Source organism: Crassostrea angulata, chromosome 3, assembly GCF_025612915.1.
Source record: "Crassostrea angulata isolate pt1a10 chromosome 3, ASM2561291v2, whole genome shotgun sequence".
Classification (NCBI taxonomy): Eukaryota; Metazoa; Mollusca; class Bivalvia; order Ostreida; family Ostreidae; genus Magallana; species Magallana angulata.
In genome coordinates this window covers 22,648,245-22,670,891 of record NC_069113.1, presented here as the reverse complement: position 1 = coordinate 22,670,891, position 22,647 = coordinate 22,648,245, and the positions used below count along the sequence as shown (strand labels likewise).

The 22,647-nt window shown below is 33.1% G+C and overlaps 2 protein-coding genes across 2 annotated transcripts; one reads left to right on the top strand and one right to left on the bottom strand.

Annotated features, from left to right (window-relative positions):
• Positions 1-769: 769 nt before the first annotated feature.
• LOC128177333 (sphingosine-1-phosphate phosphatase 2-like) lies at positions 770-8,695 on the top strand. The gene is made up of 3 exons (XM_052844016.1): positions 770-1,589; positions 6,481-6,570; positions 7,369-8,695. The coding sequence occupies exons 1-3, from the start codon at positions 918-920 to the stop codon at positions 7,939-7,941; spliced, it is 1,335 nt and encodes a 444-aa protein (XP_052699976.1). The 5' UTR covers positions 770-917; the 3' UTR covers positions 7,942-8,695.
• A 5,828-nt stretch (positions 8,696-14,523) lies between these two features.
• LOC128177328 (T-complex protein 1 subunit delta-like) lies at positions 14,524-22,636 on the bottom strand. Its single transcript, XM_052844012.1, has 14 exons — positions 22,388-22,636; positions 21,139-21,191; positions 20,771-20,860; positions 20,500-20,608; positions 20,103-20,245; positions 18,947-19,068; positions 18,606-18,741; positions 18,334-18,473; positions 18,113-18,209; positions 17,101-17,208; positions 16,760-16,890; positions 16,125-16,359; positions 15,774-15,887; positions 14,524-14,739 (listed from the first exon to the last, which is right to left on the bottom strand). The coding sequence occupies exons 1-14, from the start codon at positions 22,497-22,499 to the stop codon at positions 14,722-14,724; spliced, it is 1,608 nt and encodes a 535-aa protein (XP_052699972.1). The 5' UTR covers positions 22,500-22,636; the 3' UTR covers positions 14,524-14,721.
• Between the last annotated feature and the right edge of the window lie 11 nt (positions 22,637-22,647).

The window sequence follows — 22,647 nt, the reverse complement described above, 5'->3', positions numbered from 1 at the left end:
AATTACAGGGAGGCTGTAAAACAGCAAGCAAAATAAACATTTGTTGAAGGATAGAACTTTCCCCAGCTGCAAGAAGAGAGAGAGAGAGAGAGAGAGAGAGAGAGAGAGAGAGAGAGAGAGAGAGAGAGAGAGAGAGATTTAAATATTTGATAAAGACATACCAGCTTACAAACACCCATGTAGTTCTGTACTACGGGAAATATATAAGGCTAAAAATCTTAAATAAACATATATACATGAAAAATTTCATTAAAATTGTTCTTCGGATTGATCAATTTGAATTTTGTTAAACACTGTTAAACGCAGTGATGTTCTCTCATTTAACGTTACATTGATAATAAAATGTCACAATTAAGTTTTAACTAGTTAATTAGAATAAATTCAACACAGTTTCTTAACCCGGTGTAATATATACGCATAAAACATTAATTAATCAATTATCTTAATTCTTTCTGCATGCTAAATTTTAACAATCTACAAAGATTGCAATGAAAATTAACAGATGCCAAAAAAAATAAAAATACGGAATGGTGGCAACGTTACCCGATGGATCCGCCTTGGATCAGAGACATAAATATGAATATCGTCAGAGAAAATTAAGACAATGGAAATTATATGCATATTAATATAAATCGCAAAATATACAATTATTACCCCAGTACAAATCGGAAACACTATAAAATCATATGACATAATCGATATGAACAGACAGGGACGTATATACTGGTACAGAGTTGTCTTTCTTCAATACAACGAAATAGAGGTCACCGTTGTACTTCCGTTTTAGACGAAAGCAGTCGAGAAAGGAGTTCGGAGTAATAAAAAGGCAAGTGGGCTGAAAATGGATTCATCAATGAAGAAGCGACTTTTTGAGTAAATTACGGAAAGTGGGATACGAACACGGCTACAATATAGCAATGGAGGGAGTTACGAAAATTTTTAATTATCTGAAAAGTCCCGAACTTGTTGCAGAGTTTCAAAAACGATGTGGTGTAGATTTCTCTGATACTGATACGGCAAATGAAAACAAAAAAATAGAAAACGGTACACAGCAAAGCCAGTCAGATTCTGTTCGTCTTAGGAATGGATTCAGTAAAGCGAACGGAGAGGCTGGAGTTTCAGATGTTCTGAAGTCAAATGGCTATGTGAAGAATGGATATACTGTTGACGAGGTTATTCATTGTCAAGAGAAAAATGGCTCGGTTTCTCCTAATCAGGCCCACGGGAAAGAAAAAAATGAAGAAGAGGATTTAGGAAAGTCATCGTTTAAGATTACTAACAAACTGTATTTCATCCTTTTTCATTTCGGCGCAAGTCTTGGAAATGAGATTTTCTATTTAATTTTTTTTCCATTCGTACATTGGAATTTTGATGGAACTCTGATGCGACAGATGGCCTTTATTTGGCATGTTGCAATGTGGGCAGGGCAGGCGTTAAAAGACATTATATGTTGGCCTCGCCCAGCTTCTCCCCCAGTGATTAAGTTAGAGAGCCGCTATAGCTTAGAATATGGAATGCCTTCTACACATGCGACTGTTGGAACAGTTATACCATTCAGTCTTCTTATCCTCTTGCATAGATACTATGAGGTAAGGAGAAAGTTTGACATGAATGTCATCTTATTTCAGGTTGTAACTCCCAAATGTTCAAAGGTGTGATCATAACATGCATGGCATGAATGAGATTAATTAGGTGTACAAGATCTCCAGCCTACTAAATTTACTACCAAGCCATATAGTCTTTTATAATAAATTACATGTATTGTAATTGCTTTATTTAAAGTTCCATATCAGGCAAACTCATTTTCAAACATTAGTTGAAATGTGTGAAATTCAGAAACACTTCCTGAATGCCGTAGATTCCTAATTAAATGCAAGGAATGAATATCCGTGATCAATAGTGAGAAGCACATCCTGTGGATTTTAATTTTAGAACGGATGTAATTATATAATGAAACTAAGATAAAAATTTTCCGTCATGATTTTATGTTCCCATGATTTGAGACAAAACATTTGAATCACGGAATTAAAAAATTGTGTAAAAAACAAGCATTCTGAGAGCAATGCAAAAGCAATACACGTCCCCTACCGGTTTGTGGAAATTGTGAAAACAATGCACTGTTATGCAGAATATCGAACCCGAACATAAAAAGATTGGAATATAAAAAATTAATTTTCTCAAAAATATGTCAACCAGACGCTACAAAAGTGTAAACTTGATCTGTAGTTTGACATTTTGAAGCTGTTCAGCAAATTTCATATTATTCCTCAAACGCATAAAGAAAAAAGTGTGGAAAACTGAAGTGGGACAGACAGACAGATAGACGACGGACGGACTGACGGATGCAGAGGAAAGCTATAGTCCCCTCCAGTGAAAACCGGTAGGGGACTAATAAGGAATCTACAATATGCATATATGAATATGATAGTTATAGGAATTGTTAATTAATGTGAAGGATATTATATATATACTTATATATGTTAATATGAATTGAAGTCCTTTTTGTTTGATAGTCTCTAGGGAAATGGAGAAAAGAATGTTTGATATGGGGTCTGCATAGGTATATAGATACCATTCCCAATTGGTAAATGTACAAAAAAAACCCACACATATTAAAGATTGAGTTTTCTAACTAAATGATATTAAGTCTAGAGCATGATGAAAGAGGAAGACATTGTCAAAAGGTCTGTCACTATGATTGTCCTGTTTCCAGGTACCGGTACTGGTATCTATTTTTGTACTACAATGTATAACATATTATGTTGAAGTATTTAAACACCATGGATCATCATTCCATAGTAATGAATATGGATATATATGGGTATTTAACAGCTTGGGAATTTTTAAATTTTTATTTATTGCATTTGCGACATTTAGGAGCATTGGAACAGAAATCTTCTTTGATTGAAAACTGAATACCCGGTAATTGTTATTTTTTCAATGTAGACTAAGAAAAAAATCTATTTGTGTCAGCTAACTATATATATATCTCTTGTAAAATGTTGGAATAATTACCTACACTTAATGACTTTGTCAGGGCCAAAAGATAATACTGAATGTTGGTTGAGCTCCAGGTAAATGATCAGACATGTAAATAAGTGAAACATATATATGTTAGAATCTATTTCTCAGCCAATGCCCATGGGGAATCCCTTTGGAAATTGCCATATACGAATTAGTGCACCTATTACATATATAGACATTCAAATAACATTTTAGGCATAATAAGAACCCATTAATCAATGTTTTACATACTTCATGTACTAATGCCTTTTAAACTTCGCACTGATAAGACATGAAGATCTTTAACCTAGCAGCAATAAAGTTCTGTGTTTCCTTGTACTGTACACTACAGTATAATAGAAAGCAATAGTAGAACTCCTCCCTGTCTTCTCTTTATCCTATGCCACCACCAGTCCAGCCACTTCAAATTTTTCAAAGAATCTATTAATAGTTACTTTTATGGTTCCACCTGTGTTTACTGGGTAGTTGTTTGGTGTATTTCTGAATAATGGACCCATCTACAGTGTTTACGACTACTGCACATACTTAGCCTAATAAACTTGTTAGTATAATGATAAGTCATGGTAATACATTTATTGTATTCTGTTCAGCAACCATCTGCATGGTTTTGTGCAGATAGAATATATAGTAATTTGATGATTAGCCAAGAAACATATGGCACACTAGGGCATTGTGGTACATTGTACTATTAAACTGGCGATTATCAAAAATGTTACTTCCTGCATTTAAAGATTTTCATGGACTATCTTGAAGGACAAATGGAATCTGTGATAAGAGCTCCTGTGCAAGCTAGGGCATTTACCTCACAGTTATATTTTATGAATAAATGATCATGCTATAGGAGTAACTAAACTGCATGACGGCAGAATCCAATCCATGCTGTCAGCTGGTACTGTTGATACAAAGAAAAAGTATAAAATATATATTAGATTCATTGTTAAGGCACGTGAGTATAGTGTTTGTACTCTTTGTAATGATAATGTTCATTGAGTGCAGTGTGTCACAGTAAAAGCTTGTCGTAGGAGATGAATAGTGTGTTTTAAATACCAGGGTACTGGGCGGTAGTTACAGGTGCTTGTAGCACTGTGCATAGCCACAGAAAGATGAAAACTGTTTGTACACATAATAATACAAACTGAATGATTAATTGTGTAATGTATGGCAGTATACTTGTATATTAAAGACTCACTTGTATTTTAAGTTTCGGTTGAATGTATGTATGTACCATATATATGTTGAGTAGACTATTAAACTATCAAAGGAAAATTTTCCGGGTTGTTTCCACAATGAACTGTTTTGTCTACATATTTTTAACCCCCCCCCCCCCCAATAATTCAAATTCATTCAATGGAATGAAGTATATAATCATCTTTAATAAGTAGAAAGTCCATTGTTAAAGAGATAACAGTGGTCGAGTTGAACTGTTGACCCATCAGGTGTGTTAGAGTACGCTGTGGTGTATATATACCTATCCCTTACATTGTCAGAAGGCTTACTCGTATATAATCATCTGATGAACACGGCATGTCTCCCTCACGTGATCTTTAAATATACATGCTGACTTCATTTCTTTTCTTAGTGGAGCTTAATGCCTGATGTGTCTGCCTGACCTAGAAAAAAATGTTCAGTTTTTGCCACCATGTGCATTATGCATGATTTTCAGTTTTACATAATTTATATGTAAATTTGTTGAAATTTAAGTGGAATTGCATTTCATGTGATTTGAGCATGCCTAATGGTTTTTAATGCAAGAATACCTAAGTAGAAGATAATCAGTTTCCATGAAAATATAATTATTTATATGTAGATTTTCAGAATACGGTATTGATCAGTATTGACACATACCAAGACCTAGCTTATTCCATTCACACAACAAGGGATCATACCCAACCTTACTGTACCAATAAAGTCAACAGAAAATCCATCCGTTATTGGCTGAACAAATTTACTTGTTATTTTCAATTTGTTTGTATGTGCAGTGCATAAGTACTAAGTCAAGTACTGTGTAAATTAATTTCTTCGTTTTGACCACACCTAATAGGGAGATTTGACTAATTCTTGCTAAAGTGCATTCTCATGACATGAAAGCTTGCAAATATGCCTTAGCCGTCATTTTTTAAATTTGCTGATATGGAGAATAAGATTATATGCATATCAATCTTTTTAAATTCGTCATTGTCATTTTCCTGCATGAAGTCACAGACATAACCAGAAATCATGTGTATGAAGTGTAATAAAATTTTTTAAAAGGTATGCATATACAGACAAGCACGTGTGATTGAAATGATCGAAACCTTTTTTTTTTTTCTTTTTTTTTTTACATTACGTGCTCAGGCTGGTTAGCATAATTAAAATAAGGTTAGATCTATTTACTTATGGTGTTTAGAAAACCGAATCGGACATATGGCTAGCTAAGATGTTTAAAAACAAGAATTATAGGTAAGTTGTTCTTTAAACTATGGCCGAAGACATTGTATGTACCGGGTATACAGTTATAGATACATGTAGGTCATGCACAGAGTCCTATAGCTGGGCTCAAAAACTATAATAGGTTTATTAAAAAGACAATCTCTTATAAAGGAAAGGTTATCCTTTCTGTACACATTGAAGTACATGTACAACTGTTTATTATGTTTTATAAATAAAGAGCAGTTAAGGTGAAATTTAGTAAGAGAGGCACAATTTGAGTGATATTTAATACAATTGAAATGTGTAATATGAGCCTATGTAACCTACTTTAAAGGATGCTGAAACAAATGAAAACTCAGTTATATTGTTTTGTTTAAAAGCCTCCTTTGTTTCATACAATTTACCACTTCAGGGAGATTCTGTTACATGCATCCTGGTATGGACAGTACATCTTCCTTATAATTCCTCCATACTCTATAATGTATCAAAAAGGAAAACTCAATCTGCATTTAATACATCTTGATTATTTTTTTTTTTCATTTGTGATTTGAAGTGACAGAGTATGATGAGCTATGGAGTTTGTACACCCTAGCCATTGGGGATGGATTATGGATAACACACAACTAATTGGATAAAACTCTCATTCTTTCATAAATCTTTTGATCACATATTATAACCTCATTTATCCCCCTTCCTTCATGTTCTTTTCTGGTAAGCTTTTGGAATGAAAAATGCACTAATGCTATTTCTACTTTTACGGTAATTATGTTCCCCCACTTCCATCCCAGATACCTATGGGAAAAGCCGATGAAAAGTTGAAAACTGTCAATTTACATTCGCTGTGCAACATGTGGTGTAAAATCACAATTATTTTTTGCTTTGGTGATGTTCAAATCATATTCAGGGCATGAGGCAAACTTATGATTTACTTCATATACTAACAGTTGCATTTATATACATTTAGAGTGTATGTTAGTAAAAAAATGTAATGATGTTATGTAATGCTACATTTTCATTGACAGTTTTTGTTTTGTCTTAATACAACAGATACCCCTAGTATTTGGATTTGTGTGTGCCACATTATGGATGTCTCTGGTGTGTTGCAGCAGAATATATCTAGGAATGCACACAGTTCTGGTATGTCATTAGATATGTACATGTAATTAATGACGAGTACATCTGATCATGCTAATAACTAATAAGGATGTTAATTTTTTACATACATGATTACATGTACATGTACTTTTTTCTCTCCTTGCTTTTTTTCATAAGATACGTGTATGTATGATTCTTTCCTTCTTTTTTTTGCATTTGAAAAAAGTTTAAGGGAAAGGGAACAAGATGATATCCTTTTACGATGTGAAATCGTACTGTGTTCCTTAAAAAATGTCTGTCATACAAAGCTGAAATATTAAACAATTGACCTTTATTGGTAGGTTTTCTTCTGACTCTCATAAATTGACTGTGTAAATGTCAGAAGGATTAAATATTTAATAGGTTAGGGTTGTACAGTCCGGGACTTGTTCACTCTATTGACATGCACAAATTCCAGGGAGAAAAGAGGATTTTGTAGTTGGTTGACTTATTTGTTATGTAAATGTTCTTAATCATAACAGTGAATGTCTGTAAAAAAGTACATCCGCTACAAAAATAGATTACTGGTATGTGTAAAACAGTTCATTAAAGGTACAAGTACGGTAAACCAATATTTTAGAATTAAAGTACATGAAAAAGTTGGTAGGTCTTTAAATGAGGTGACCTTTGTCCATCATTATGAAGGAAAAATATTCAAGTTCACTCAGCATTTTTATGTTTTAATTACATGTACATGTATTATATTCAGTAATTCGCCATGATAATAGCTATATGTTTTCCTTATTGTAATTGCTGCAGTTTTTAAAATGCCATATTCAGTTTTCTTATTTCTTGTTTTAGGATGTGTTAGCAGGGGTGGCTTTTGGATGCCTGATCATCCCATCAGTCCTCCCTTGGGTTCATGACTTGGACCTTCTAATTGTGACCCACCCACTTGGCCCACTTGTCTTTGTAGGGTGTTACTTCTTATTCTGCTGGGTCTACCCCAAACAGAAGATCTGGAATACTGCTAGAGCTGACACAGCTAATGTGCATGGCATTTGTGGAGGTGTGACATCTGGATACTGGCTTTTCTACCAGCTAGGCTGGCTCACCAAATCCAGACAGATCCAGCCCTATCCGATACCACCCCTCACCTGGAACTGGGTCTATCTCAGTTTACTGAGAACTGTTATAGGAGTATTAATCCTAGCTGCCATACGAGCCATTGTGAAACCTATGGCTATTCATTTTCTGTGCAGGCTATACAAAATTGACAAGAAGGATATACAGGCCCAGAGAAGAGAAGGTTCGGAGGTGCCACAGAAATTCATTACGTACTACTTGGTGTCAATAGGTGCCACTTTCCTGGTACCCCTGCTCTGCTCTTATCTCGGCATAATGAGAGATAGCTTTTATCATGAATTGTATTGATATTCACCTACACTTAGGAACCTTTTTTTCTGTATAGATTATTGTTTTATTGATTTCCAGTAATTTATGTCCTGCGTGTCTTATTTATACAGAATTCATTTATCTAGAGCCTTTTTTTTTTGAAAAAGAGATCTATCTCAACTTGTTTTCCCATTTGCTGATAATGTGCAATTGCTAGACAAAGTAATTAGAAACACTTTCACATTTTGGTTTATACCAGATTTGATCAGTATTATTTAGAGGGAAAAGATAAATAACCAACAAAAGTTAAACGAAAAACCCTTTCTATATTGTATACAAGTATTTGTAACAATACATTGTATTCAATTATTACCTGGTATGTTTGAGAATAGAATCATTGCAAATATTTAAAGGGGGCATTGATAAACTGAAATTTTTCTTTTATCTGTCATGAAATAATTTTAACTGTTAACTAGGGTAAGTCATTATTTACATGCAAGTTCGTAGATAATAAAAAAACGAAAGAAATGTCAAGTATTGTTAGATTGTACATGATCTGATGACAATGTGGACTTTATACCATGAGACCATACATGTGGGGGGAAACGGCTGATTGTTATACCGGAGGGCAAGTAGTGTTCAAATATTTTGTTTGTCTAGTAACTAGTGCAAGTTCATTGATAGAGAGGTCATTAGTGCAAAACCCTACTGCTGTATCCGTACGCATGTACTATATCTCTCCGAACTAGTGCCCTATATAGATACACTTTGTCACAAGACTGTATGATGTTATTACATCAAACATCTGTTACATTTTTTGCACTGATAAAGTAAAACAAGTTGTTTCATAGTGATGTATTGTACCACATATGAAACGTGGCTCTGTGTCTTTAAACATTTTGTGTGCAACAACATTTACACAATTTTATAGGGTAAAAATTCAACTGGCAATGTACATTAAAAATATGAAACAGTGATATGCATGTAAAAAATTTCAAAATTGTTTGATCTCTATAGTGGTTTTTAAGAAAATAGGTAAAGGGGTTGTTAATTGATGTTTAATCGTATCTTATAATTTAATTGTGCATGTACATATGTGAGATACATTATACATGTAAAGTTTACATTTAAACCTTGCAGTCTTTTTAATCGATATGTATAAGTTAATTTGCTGTATAACAAAACGACTGTCAGTTTTCAGCAAATTGATAAAAACATACTTGTATATCTACATTGTAATAACTCACAAATTTGGTTGGATTTTAAAATGAACAAAATTAGTTGAGATTTTGACGTCTGATCTCCACACACTTTATAGAAGTATACAGAGAGTGGTGTTGTAAAAGTAGTGTTGTGTTTGTGATACTGAATTAATCATTTCCTGTCTTAATTATGTGACTGGTATCAGTACAACTTTTACGTGTACTCTTACTCTTGAATGTTAATTATTGTGGATTTGCATCCTTGATTTTTATTCAAGTCCCATCACGCTCGAATGAATCTTTTTGACGGAGATTGGCATGTTCACAGTTCTGTTGACTATGCATATACATGTAAATAGAAGTACTAAGGCATACTATTTTTTTAAATCAACTTCCTAACATTCTACTTTCTAATCTTTAAAAATGCATGGCATATATACATGTATGTTTAAAGCTGTATTCTTAATTTTATATGCACAAGTCTGAAACCCAAGGCCAGTCTTGCATAGTACTTGATGACTATATATAGGGTAGTGCAACTCATTAAACCTCTCACTATCATGAATATTTCATGCTCTATTCTGATTAGCTCCTTCACTTTTGTGATGGAAATCTCGATCACCAACCTAAAAACCCGTGAACAGTAGCATGCTATGTTAAACGTGACCTTTGTTATATAAAGAGCTTACCTCTCTCATTGGTTGAATGAGGATAATGAATAAACATGAAACTAAGGAAATAAGTTCAGTGAACTTGCCAACAATCAATTACAGTGTAGTAAGAAAGACTGACTGTGGGTTTCAGATGATGATGCACTGAAAATAACTTTGTATTTATAAGTAGCAGTATTTGTAATATTACCTACCGTATATCTGATTTTTGAATAGTAATTGTCATAATAAAAATGCAGTGGAACTGATCGTGCAGTCACCTGAGAGGTTTACAAGAATGTGAATGGGAATAACTAAGAGTTGAACAAAGATTGTTGAATTTGTTTGCAATATATATACATATTGCCATGTAGATCTAGTCTGTAAATCATGTGATATGACTACATAGGAATTAGGAAGTGGTGATGTTCTTTTATTGCTTGACTTTTTATTTTACAAGATAAACAGTATTTCTTGAAATGTTTTCGCCTCCTACAAGTATTTGTTTTGAAAATTGACATACTTTGTTACATGTAATTTAGTATGGCACATTGTGTGAATTCCTGCTTGAAGCAGCCATGAGTCCCTTGTAATATTGATGCGAGTCGCTAAGGAATTGATAGATATCTCCTGGCTTGCCAAGAAGAGTATTAAACTTTGCTTGGGTCAGGAATACCTGTGATATCTAGATGACAGTCCAACAGGCTCCTCATTTTCATGTGTGTATATCATTGTAACAACAAGTTGCCTCACAATCAAGCTCATTTTTCACGTCTTCTGATGTTGTCATTTCGCCATTCCATATTTACCGTAGATAAATATGTTGTAATTATAGAGCTTTGCTCCATGTACTACGTACATTTTATGTTATATACATGTATTACCTTGTGGTTTCATGGACCTAAAAAAAAAAGATGTGTTTTAATGTGAAACCACTATTTGCTGGCTTTTTTAAAATTATAGATACCGGTACATAGAGATGAACCCATAAATTGTATGTATTCCATTCAGTCAAGATACTAGTCTTTATATTGCGTGTCTCACAAAAATTAATAATGAATTGCATTGTAATTTTTGGAATATTTACAATACCTGTATATTGGATTTTAATTGTAATTTTTTAAAACAAAAGTATTACATGTAAAAATACAGGTATATATATACACTGTATAGTGTATATATACATGTTTTGATTCTTTTACCGTTGATCATTAGAACAATTATGTAAGTTTTAGATTTTATGAAGAAATTAACAGCTTTATAGAAAGTGAAAAGAACATGGGAGAAGTAAGTAGAGATTATGCATATTGAAATGTTTCAACTGAAATATACTGTGCATGGTTTCATTAATATTCAAGGGTATCAATTTTCGTGGATAAAGTGAAAATCACAGTTTCAAGGATACGTAAATTCGTGGCCAATGACCCTATCAATACAAAATGTTAATAGAAATTGCATTTCAATGAACATTTAATTTCATGGATCAACTCAACAAAGAAATCCACGAAAATTGGTATTCAACGAATATTGATGAAACCACAGTACCCTGGTGTATATATTGTAATTGAACAACAATTTTTATACACCATAATCTCTAAAAACCTCTCAATTTTGGAAAACTATGCTACAAATTTTAGGCTGTACTTTTATAATATCCATTTTTTTTCTCTTATCTGCTTTATTCACCCATGTTCTTTCTCTTAGCTTTTCAAAGCTATTTTGAGATGAAATGAGGGTATCTGATAAAAAAAAATGTAAGAGTAAGTCTAGAATATATATTGATAACCAAGAGAAGTATGTATAATTTGTACATTGGTACCTTTTGTTTGTAGAAAATTTATATGTACAATGTATATGCCAGTGTCCATTCAGATCTAATTTGCGCAAGTTCTTGTGAACGTTTGGGAATTAGAAATCCATACCTTTAATCTGCATGAAACAATAATACTCATCTTTATGAATAAAATGCCCTTTATTTCAACATGTTACGCCATAAATATTGTATTTGAAAATATTAATATTATTTGGAAGTCATGGATATTAAAAAAGAAAAAAAAGCAATGGATATAGTACATAATACATATAGTTATTATGGAATAGTCATTGCAATGGCCTTAAAGAAGATAATGTCCCTTGGAATGGATTTGAAAAGGTCTCAAATGTAAGATTGTTATCTCTATGCAACAATCTATGACTTTTGTTAAATATTGCACTTCATGTATTGATCACAAAAATAAAAATAAAACCAGGATATTTCTTTTTCCTTTTTGACATAGACAGAAGTGAACTTTGTCTTGATTTCCCAAAACAAAGCAAAGGGAATTTATATACCAATACATGAACAGCTTATAGGATACAACAGGTTATTTCCTCATGCACAGATGTCATTCTGGTCATTACGCATTTACGAAAATATCAATGGATTTAAACGTTCATGAAAGGATGCATCTGTTATTACCAAATATTTTACATGTATGTAAAGTTATTGATATATCATGATATAAATTGTATATTAAATGAAACAGCATAGTAAATGCCACTTTTACACTTAATTAGCATGGTCCCCTGAATTGACAGTCATGCGATTATTGATGTGTTACGATACTCCCAAATGGAGGCCATAGACAAATTTCATTATCACAAGGGCATATCCTTATTGGAATTAAAAATTTAAATGATAATTAAATTCTACCTTTCTAGAAGATTCTGTCAGAGGAATGCTACTGCTTTGTATATATAGATATCATCTTTTTCCTCAAAACATCAGCACTCTTTCATAAATTAAACATTCCCTTAATTTATATCCAAAAGATACATGCAAATAAAAGTTCATGTGGGTTGCAGGCATTTTTCTGCAAAGAATAAAACTGCAGATGTATCCACAGTCAAAAAAGATTATTTTGAAAATTCTATATTTATCATTATTTCAGTAACCAACTGGTCAACTTCTCTAGCACTGAGGGCATACAAATGCATCTACAGAGGAATTTCTTCAAACTGTTGGAATTATTTATAATGTTATATTATACCAATTATATTTATCATAATTGATAAGAAGATATTTAAGTCAAATACGCAAAAAAATGTTCAATCTTGGATGAAAAATTACATTTTCGAAAATTTAAGTCAGTAAACATGAGCAAAAGCTCCAGGCAGATTCAAACTCATGATCTGCGGTTCAGATTAAGCCCAGTATTTTAATCACTGAGCTACAACATTATACATCCCAATCGAAAGATATGAAAAGTTTCACAAAATATTTAAGGTACAGTGTACCTCACTACACCTTGAAATAGTTTCTCAAATCAGCAGAAAATAACTTGATTATGATAGATAGCATGATGGATAAGAAGTTTATGTGTCAAATAGGTGAAAAAAGTGCAATTTTAGATAATAAATGATACTTTTAAAAATTTCATTCAGTAAACATGAACAAAAGCCCCAGGCAGATTCGAACTCATGACCTGCGGTTCACAAGCCCGATACTTTAACCAATGAGCTGTTACGATATACATCTGAAAAAGCATAAGTCTTGGTGTAGTGAAGTACCTTAAATCGCCATCTTGTGATGTAGTGTCTTAAAAAGTACAAGTCTAGAGTTAGTGGGGTACCTTAAACCTGTATGAACCAACACAGAATATATTTTGTATGAGTTGGGTGTCACAAAATATTCTCCAATGACAAATTGTAATCATTTTAAGGTATTGAGGCAACAAGGGCATATAGCTCATATATTGGCAATCAACATCTATACCAAATCGATAGAGATCAAACTTGATGTAGGCAAGTATTGTGGTTGCACATTATCAATTTTGCTGATCGATTTTAATTCAGATGAAACCTATGTTTTAAATAGTCATTAAGTTCATAATGGCATTAATTTATTGAACTGCTGTTGCTTTTACAGCAATCACAATTAATGCTGTCATATCACTATCACTTCTTATTATACCTCTGTGTAGTTTTTGAATAGTGGCAGCATTCTATTTTCCTTGCTTTTAATCTCAGCATTTTTAGTGTTACTGGAGTCACTTTATAAACTTCAAAGTCCAATAACTAGAACTTGTTTACCATTAACAATGATGAAACCAATAGAAAACTAACGATTAAATAAAACTATAGAGTGACAGCATTTACTTTTCCTTGCTTTTAATCTCAGTATTTTTGGTGTTATTGGAGTCACTTTATAAACTTGAACTTGTTAACCATTAACAAACTGCAATGCCAAAAATAAAGTTTTCTTCAGTTTAATAATATACGGTACCAACTTACTAGCTATGAGGCTCAGGGTGATAGCAAGTTTATTGTTCCGAGACAGCCACTGTTTCCCCTTGGCTCAGGAAATGCAAGTATTTACAAATGTACCTTCTCAGGGAACAAGAAATTTGCAGTTGTCCTTATAGCCAGTAAATAGGTATATGTATATACCATTAACTTAGAGATAATGTGTCATGACCCTAAAATATTCTACTGGTCATTGATCTCTTTTAACCAGAATTTCATCCCATAGTCTATGCATTATTATCAATCAGGATGTCTGATAGGGGTACATCTAATACGCTGTCATTCATTTCACAGATTATTCACTTTCACTCAACAAGTTTGGTTATCTTTAAACATTATTGTGTATTTGTAATACATAATTATGTCATCAAAAAGTGCATTGTACAAGTACACTGTAGTCTGTACTGATATATATAGTCAACATATACAAACTTAAATCTCTTCCGTAGAAATTTCCCATTCAATGTAAATAATGAAAATCCGTATCAAATCACTCATTTTTATTATAAAATTGTTCAAGTTTGTTCCAAGCATTTGTATACAATGGGATAATTTATATAGATTTTCCATCAAATTCATTTTTATTCATATACTCCAGGGGTTGAAGTCAAGAGATGTCCTGCAGACACATAAATAACATTGGCGGGGGCAGTGAACTATGAGTTGCTACACTATCAATCCTCTTATCTTGCACAGTTAACCTGAAAAGTAACAACAAATACATATTTACACACAAGTAATACATTTCTTACATCACGACTGGCAACATTTTCAAATGAAGGTAACACCACATTTGTGTATGGTAATATACATTTACATGTACATGTCTTAAAAAAGATGCAATTCATTCTAATTGAGAGCACTCCAAAATGAAGCATTCATTCATGAAAGGAAATCATATGTGATTATCTTGAACTTTACAAGCCCACAGTAACCTCACTCTAAACAAGGATAAATGTATAATAGTAAACTGTGAGATTGGACCTATCCTTGAATCACTTTAAGTCTTGTAAAATATACCAGTACTTATTCATTTATTATGTCCAATGTAAAATTAACTCGTTCATTTATCATGTCCCATTGTTACTTGCACATTGAATTTGATTCAATTGTATACTCTTAATTAGTATCAGATACAGGTATCTTGAGAAGCAATGTATCAACCACATATTTTAAAATGAATATGGTTACTAAATATCACTGAATGCAAACTTCGACATTTCCTTAAAATTTTCTTTTAACTTTGCCCCAACAAGCTACATGTACATCCTCACACAAACACATCCAAATACATTCGTTTTTCCTTGGACTGAAATGTCACACTTTCATTGGTTTAAACATTACACGCGACTGCCTCATATATCTCTATGTAAGTTCAGCAAGAATTAATAATGGGTAATATGGCCGACGCTTCGCCTACTTATTTCGACATTTTATACCATTTAATACAGAACCCGTGTGCTGTAAGTTCTTAAAATATTTGGAGTAGCTGCCTTTTGTTACTGACTAACTATAGAAATATGTTGGGTTGATTAAACTTATGGCGAGGCAAGGCGAAGCCAGTCGTCTATGAGATTGATCAACCCAATTTATTTCTGTAGTCAGTCAGTAACAAACCTTAGAAGTAATAGTATTCTTTGGATGATACAGTTTGTGCAATGGAATAATATTGCTCATAAAACTTGAGAACATATGCTTATTCAGGCAAAAAAGATGTAAATGTGCATATACTTACAATATCATCAATTTTCATAATGCTTTTGACAGTCTCTGTTGCCAGATGAATAGCACTAGTGCTAACTAACAATGGTTGAACTACATTTTCTTCCAAAATGTTGGTAATTGCTCCCTGAAAACAGAAAAATGTGCATGGTGTTGATAAAACCTCCTGTACTAATGCAAAACACATGGATTTATTAATCCCAGCATGCAAAAGGTAAAATCTGATCTACTGATAATTATACATTTGTTTACAAATGAATACATTTGTTTACAAATGAACAAGGATGCTTGCACACTGAAAACGAAATTTACTACATGAACATGTTTCTTTCAGCTTGTGACATTTTGTACACAGTGTCTGTACCTTTCTAACATTGATACCGGCCGTTTTCTCTCCTTCCGAGTGTCTGTTCCTCAGCTCTGTCACTGTAGCAATGGGGTTCAGCCCAGCATTTTCAGCAAGGGTAATGGGAATAACTTCCAATGCTTCCGCAAAAGCTCTGAAACAATACTGCTCCATTCCTGTCAGGGTGTTGGCATAATCATTTAACTGCAGAGACAGCTCAGTTTCTGGCACCCCTCCGCCCGCAATCAATGCCCTGAAAATCATAAATATCACACAAATCAAAAGATTTACAAACAAGTACATTGCTGAACATCAAGTCTGTAAACTATACAATTTATTTAATGACTTAGAGAATTGGCAAGGAAAATGACATTACAGAGACAGCAAAAAACTGTTAAGATAAGTCTCTGTAAAATTCGTTTCCAATAGATACCATACTATACAGAAAGGTCACATACTCTGTACATGCAATTTTTATCACTGGCTTGTTAAATTCATTCACGACTTTCCATTGATTTGGCCACAAGAAATTATTTGCTAAGTTTCTCAAAGCACTGCCCCATAATGCTTCTGCATTACGAGTTTCAATGCCACTTATTTTATTTTTGGCCTTAGTGTAGATTTTGAAGTATTGTAAATGTACATGTATTTACCTTTTTTTGACCAAACATCTGATGACGCATAAAGCATCATGAATGGATCTGTCGGCTTCCTCTAGAACTAATTTGTTTGATCCTCGTATTAAGACTGTCACAGTTCTGCCAGGGTTAGCAATTCCGGTAATCTGTATAGATAATAAATGATTATAAGTAAAAGGTGATTGGTTTTTAAGTTTAAAAACTTACATGTTACTGTTAAACTTTACATGGTGCATTAAGTACAACAGTGTAAAGATAATTTGAAATACAAAACATTTTTTATCACAAAGCTTCAAATGTAAAATAATCATCTACCTGTAACCCAAACTTACATACAAGAACAAATAATCATTTACCTTCACAATTTTACTAGAGCCTGTTTGAACCTCTTCTACAAGGTCTGCACTTCCAAGGTTCTCTGGTAAAAAGTGGTCTAAGCTGGCTACAGGTCGGCATCCAACACTCTGATAAATCCAAAATATCATTAACAAAACGAAAACATCATTAAACATTACTTTAGCTTTAACGAGGCTGGGGGGTGGCTGCCATTTGAAGGCGCTTTTACCTCTATACAAAAAAGATTTTCACTTTAATGTTTTATAACTCTTACATCGTACTGAAATTGTCTTTTGAAAGAAATGGATATGATGGTATTGAAGCACTATTTAAAGAGTCAATTGATGGTAAACCAAGAGTTACAAGAGGCAAAAAAATCATTTTAGCTGTTTATCAGCATTTTCTAACTTTTCAAAGGGAGGTAACTTGTAAAACTCCAAATAGTGTGTTCTAATATTTTCCTTTCATTTATTTTTATTTAATTTCACCATCAAAATTTTTTTTAAATGCTCAATCTTTATTACACATGTTTTTATTTTTTTTATGTTAAAATTTGGAAATAATCTTGTGGCTACTTTTTTTTTGTTTTACATATTTGCATTTTTATGACATATATATTTTTGGTAAAATTGTGATATTTTTCTTCATAACAAATAATGTTAAGTTTTTCTTATTGTGTTAATTTTTTGTGATGTTATTGGTATGTTTTTTGCCTTTATTCATATTTCAAATATTTTTCATAATTTATTTTTTTACATAATATGCAATTTCTTCAGATGCAATATATGATAAATTAACAATGATTGTGATGTAGTCTTCCATATTAAAATGTAAATTAAGATTGTATGAAACATTTTTTGCAAATTTGGTGAATTTTGGAGAAATTTTTTTTGGACCCCCCAGCCTCCTTAAGCATTTCAACAAAAACACCACTTTTCACATTATGAAGTATCTGACAACTAGAAACAAATTGCTTCAGTTCGAGATAAATGCACATGTAGCTCAAACACATAGATATCTAAACATATTTACCTTGCAGATAAATTCAATATCTTCTCTTTCAATATCCTTGACAACCATAATTTTCATTTTTGCCAAGAAATGAAGAGCCAGATCACTAACAGCATCCCTGTAGAGAAAACACCCAAATTAGAAATTGAGACACAAAGTAAAAAAATAAAGGAATCTCTACCATTGTCACCACTCTCTGTACTTTTACTGAGCTCTCCTTTTCCAAGGAATGATTTATTTACCTCAGAACAGACTTCTGTATTAACAAGACATTGCACCCAGCCTTCTTGATCTTCTTAATAATATCAAGAATATACTGTCTTTCTTCCCTTAGAACACGGTCCATTTGAGCATAGTCTGATACAATGACAGAATTGTCCATCTGAAGAACAGAAATATAAACCATAATGTCCATTACACTCATAAATATTAGTCTGAAATAGACTCTATTTTTTTTCATTAATTAAAAAGACAAAAGATCTGAAATACTTCACAAATGTAAAAGACTATTTACATCTGTTTTGGGGGGAGATATACAGAACTGGATGAGTCCAATCTTGGCCTTCTCTACTTTGTTTGGACCTCCCTGTCCCCCTCCTTTCTGGTTGAACACTAAACCATCAATGAGTTCTGTGTCCTCAATGGTCCCACTGCAAAAGTAAAACATTTACAGCCATGAGTAATTAAAATAAGTTCTCAATTTCTTTTATTCCATCCTAATCATCAAAATGCATTTAAAATTTAAAAAAAATATTTTGAGAAGTTTTTGTGACTGATTTTGCAAACAAGAGTATGTAATGAAAATTAGACAAGTTTTCTAAAAGATCTAAAACCTTTTGATTAAGTCTTCCTTACCCTAAGCGCTTGACAATCTTGATATCTCGAAGATCCACATTGGTAGCAGTGGCGGGGTCTATTACCTTCATCACAGCATCTACAGCCAGTGGGGACAGAATGCTGGAGTACTGGGACACTACCTATTACAACAAAGAAACAAACGATTTCTGATGAATTATGTTAACATTTATCATTTCTTTGGGTATGCAGTTCAAGAGTAAAAAGTCCAATTAAAATCAGTTCTTCGCAAGCTACTTTTTTCAATTCTTGGGCGAACACCTTCACTTGACAATCAGAATAAAAAGCTTGTGAAGGTTTTACTTTAAATCGACTTGACGGGTAGATTCTATTCATTCACCTGAAAATAAAGTAGCATTTAACCAACTGTCTTACTATGTGCCATAGCTGCATAGGCAATGAAAAAACACTGGCCTTTGATGTTGTAAAAAGAAATTTTAAGATCTAAAAACTTAATATATAAAATATGTTTGTGAAACACTTATGCCCCCTCCCTTGGAAACATCAACAAAGCAAAATGAAAAGAAAGTGCAAATAATTGGAATTTTTCCTAGTCCAAGGCATGCAACTCTGCAAAAATTGCTTGATCGTACCCAATATCGAACTTATCATGATGAATCTGTATCCCAAATTTCATTTTAATATGTGCAACCTCTGCAAAGAAAATTAACAGAATCTACAAATAATTGGAATTTTTCTCTAGGTCAAAGGGGCATAATTCTGTCAAAAAATGCACGATTGTACCCAAAATCAAGCTTGACCTAGATTAATGTGTATAATACATCTGTATACCAAATTCCTTTCAATACGTGCTACCTCTGCGAAAAAAATGAATGGAAACTATTGGTAGACCTACCAACCGCCAGACAGCAGCAAAGCAATATGCCCTCCCTTTTTCGAAGGGGAGCCATAAAAATATTTCATTTGGCAATGTATCCTATTTTAGTGTTTTTGAATGGTAGAAACCAGCTTCTTCTAAATTGACATTTTTTGCAAAATATGCACAGTTACATTCAAAATTGCACTGAATCATGTTCATAAATCAATCTCTGGCAAATACTGTATTTCCTTGATATATCATGTAAGCAATAAATATTATTTGCTATTGATTCTAAACCTATGCATAGTGTGTTCTCTGAAAGTGCTTCTTCTTTACCTTGGAATTCAAAGAGGTGGAAGCACTTTTTAACAGTGAATCTCTGTCTGACAGCTTTAAAGGTGTGCTAATTTCTTGTAGAACCTGTACGGACTTCTCAGACGCATTTTGGAATGACTCGGATATACTTGTTGGGTGTATTCCTGTCAATGAGAAATGAACACCCATTATACCAGTTTTATTTCAACATGTCTAACAAGTCAATATATCCATAATAATAGTTGTAGCATCAATTTTCAACTGTGTTAATATTTCAAACATTTGAACATTATAATTGACCAAATAAATTATCAAATAGAAATGCAGGCAAACGGTTACTGACTCATATGAATATTGCTTGTCATTTAAAGATGGCCTAATTTTCTTTCTTACAGTCAGATTGGTACCAAACACAAACCTTTGGACAGAAGTTTGGCACAAGCCTCCAAGAGACTTCCCGCAATGACCACAACAGAAGTAGTACCATCTCCAGCCTCCACATCTTGTGCATGAGACAATTCCACCAACTAAGGAACAAAGGGGATTATCAGCAAACAAGTTACACTCATCAGATTTGTCAATAACATATCAATGCAATGATGCACAAAAATAAATATTGAGCCATTTAATTCTCAAGAGGAAAATTTGAGGATAGAGCTGTTATCTTAGTTTCCAATGAATTGATTTACCATCTTTGCTGCTGGGTGTAAAACTTGCATTTGCTTCAATATAGTTGCTCCATCATTTGTGATTGTAACATCTCCATTAGCAGCTTGAATCTGTAATATCAACATATGTATAAACTTAAAGTAAAGCAATTTTTTAAATGGCACTCACTCACCCTCTAATTTAGTCTTTTAATGTTGAAATCTCAGCTATTTCAAATTATACCATTATTTTTTTCAATAATTTCATATACAAAAAAAAGGAGTTGTGAACACATCCTGATATTCTTTAGTTCATAATTTTGTCATAATGCATAATTAGTATACAAAATTCATGATATCATGATCATTAAAGATAGTTATGCTTGCTGGTCTTCAAAACAAATATTTACCATTTTGTCCATGCCTCTTGGCCCAAGGCTTGTCCTTACAGCCTCTGCCACAGCTATCAATGTAACAAAGTCACAACATTTAAATCATTCCATAAAAATATGCATATTCATTGGTGAATCTAGCAATTACTTAATACATAACAAAAGCACTGCAAATTGGAGCATCCCCTTGAAATGGAAATCTTTCTGGGATGTGTTTTTAATCAAATTAAGTATTTGTTTATGTGTTCTATGGTTCTTTCTACTGTTATTTCATACACACAATTTAAAAATCTTTATAAATTTTATAGTAAAATTGGATATCTCAACTGCATGCTCAAGAACTGAGAAATGATTTGGAATAGGCTTTGACCTAACTATATTCTTAAGAAGCATGCAAAGCTTCTGGAATCTGCAAATGAGGGCTTTTAGGAAACACACTAACACACCAACATTCAGGCTTTCAGCAATGCCTTATCCCCTTGCGATTGGATAACAAATAATATTATTATCTATGTGAAATTATACATTATTAAATAGTTAATAATGACGGACCAGACCAGGATTCGAACCCGGGCCCCCTGAATCTGTAGTCAGGTGCTCTTACAACTGAACTATATGGTATTTGAATTCCCTTCTGGTCCGTCATTATCTCTCCCATCCCGTTGTGTCGTGACCAACCCCTGGAATTGACAGGTAAACTCCTGCCAGGGGAAGAGCATGGGGTAATCTTTGAGGGTGAAGATCATTTAAGTGAGTAGTAATGTGACAATCAGACTGGTTCGGGTACCGGCGCCAGATATCTCAGTTGGTAGAGCACCTGAATAGAGGTTCAGGAGGCCCCGTTTCATATCCTGGTCAAGTCTGTCATTATTTTTCCCATTTTATTATAAGAGCTTTCAGTTAAAAAAATAGGCTTATTCCCTGTGATAAAAGTTTATTTATAAACACAGACAAGACAATAAATATAATCATCGAAAGATTTACTCAGTAAAAGTGTTGTATTGTAGGAATATGGAATTTTTATGAACATGCCATGATACTGACATTTTCATCTCCAAAATCCTTAAACTAAGACATGACGGCGCACGTTTCTTCCGGAACATTCTGTTGCTCAGCTGATTAATACAAATAATGAACCCCTGGGTTCAAAATTGCATTATTTTCCTTAAGACCATAAATGATACAGTGTCAAATTCAAGTTTTTCTATTTTATCAAAAACATGGCTATTTACACCTCAAAACCATAGAAAGATCGATGTAAACAAACCCTTAGCAGCATTGATGTTGCTAAATCGAATCTGGGTTGGTTTCTCCTTATCCTGATATTCAGACCTCTTTCCCCCATGATTCACAGACTTCTGCTTCGGAGCAGCCGGCATCTTCGCTTTTCAAATTATAAATCAAAATACCACTTTCTTCAACCTATATCTTCGATGGATGTAGATTGTTTTGGCCAAGATTCACGTTGTTTACTCGATGTTTCCAAATATGTCTGCTCAAGTCTCACCAAAGTATCGTTAGAAACGA

What these genes read in the sequence shown, in the direction of transcription:
- LOC128177333 (XM_052844016.1), top strand. Translation starts at nt 918, where the DNA reads ATGGAGGGAGTTACGAAAATTTTTAATTATCTGAAAAGTCCCGAACTT. An exon ending in TCTTGCATAGATACTATGAG is followed by an intron (nt 1,590 to 6,480) that starts GTAAGGAGAAAG and finishes TTAATACAACAG; the next exon opens with ATACCCCTAGTATTTGGATT. An exon ending in TAGGAATGCACACAGTTCTG is followed by an intron (nt 6,571 to 7,368) that starts GTATGTCATTAG and finishes TTCTTGTTTTAG; the next exon opens with GATGTGTTAGCAGGGGTGGC.
- LOC128177328 (XM_052844012.1), bottom strand. Translation starts at nt 22,499, where the DNA reads ATGCCGGCTGCTCCGAAGCAGAAGTCTGTGAATCATGGGGGAAAGAGG. An exon ending in TACACCCAGCAGCAAAGATG is followed by an intron (nt 20,609 to 20,770) that starts GTAAATCAATTC and finishes TTTGTTCCTTAG; the next exon opens with TTGGTGGAATTGTCTCATGC. An exon ending in AAGATTGTCAAGCGCTTAGG is followed by an intron (nt 18,742 to 18,946) that starts GTAAGGAAGACT and finishes TTACTTTTGCAG; the next exon opens with TGGGACCATTGAGGACACAG.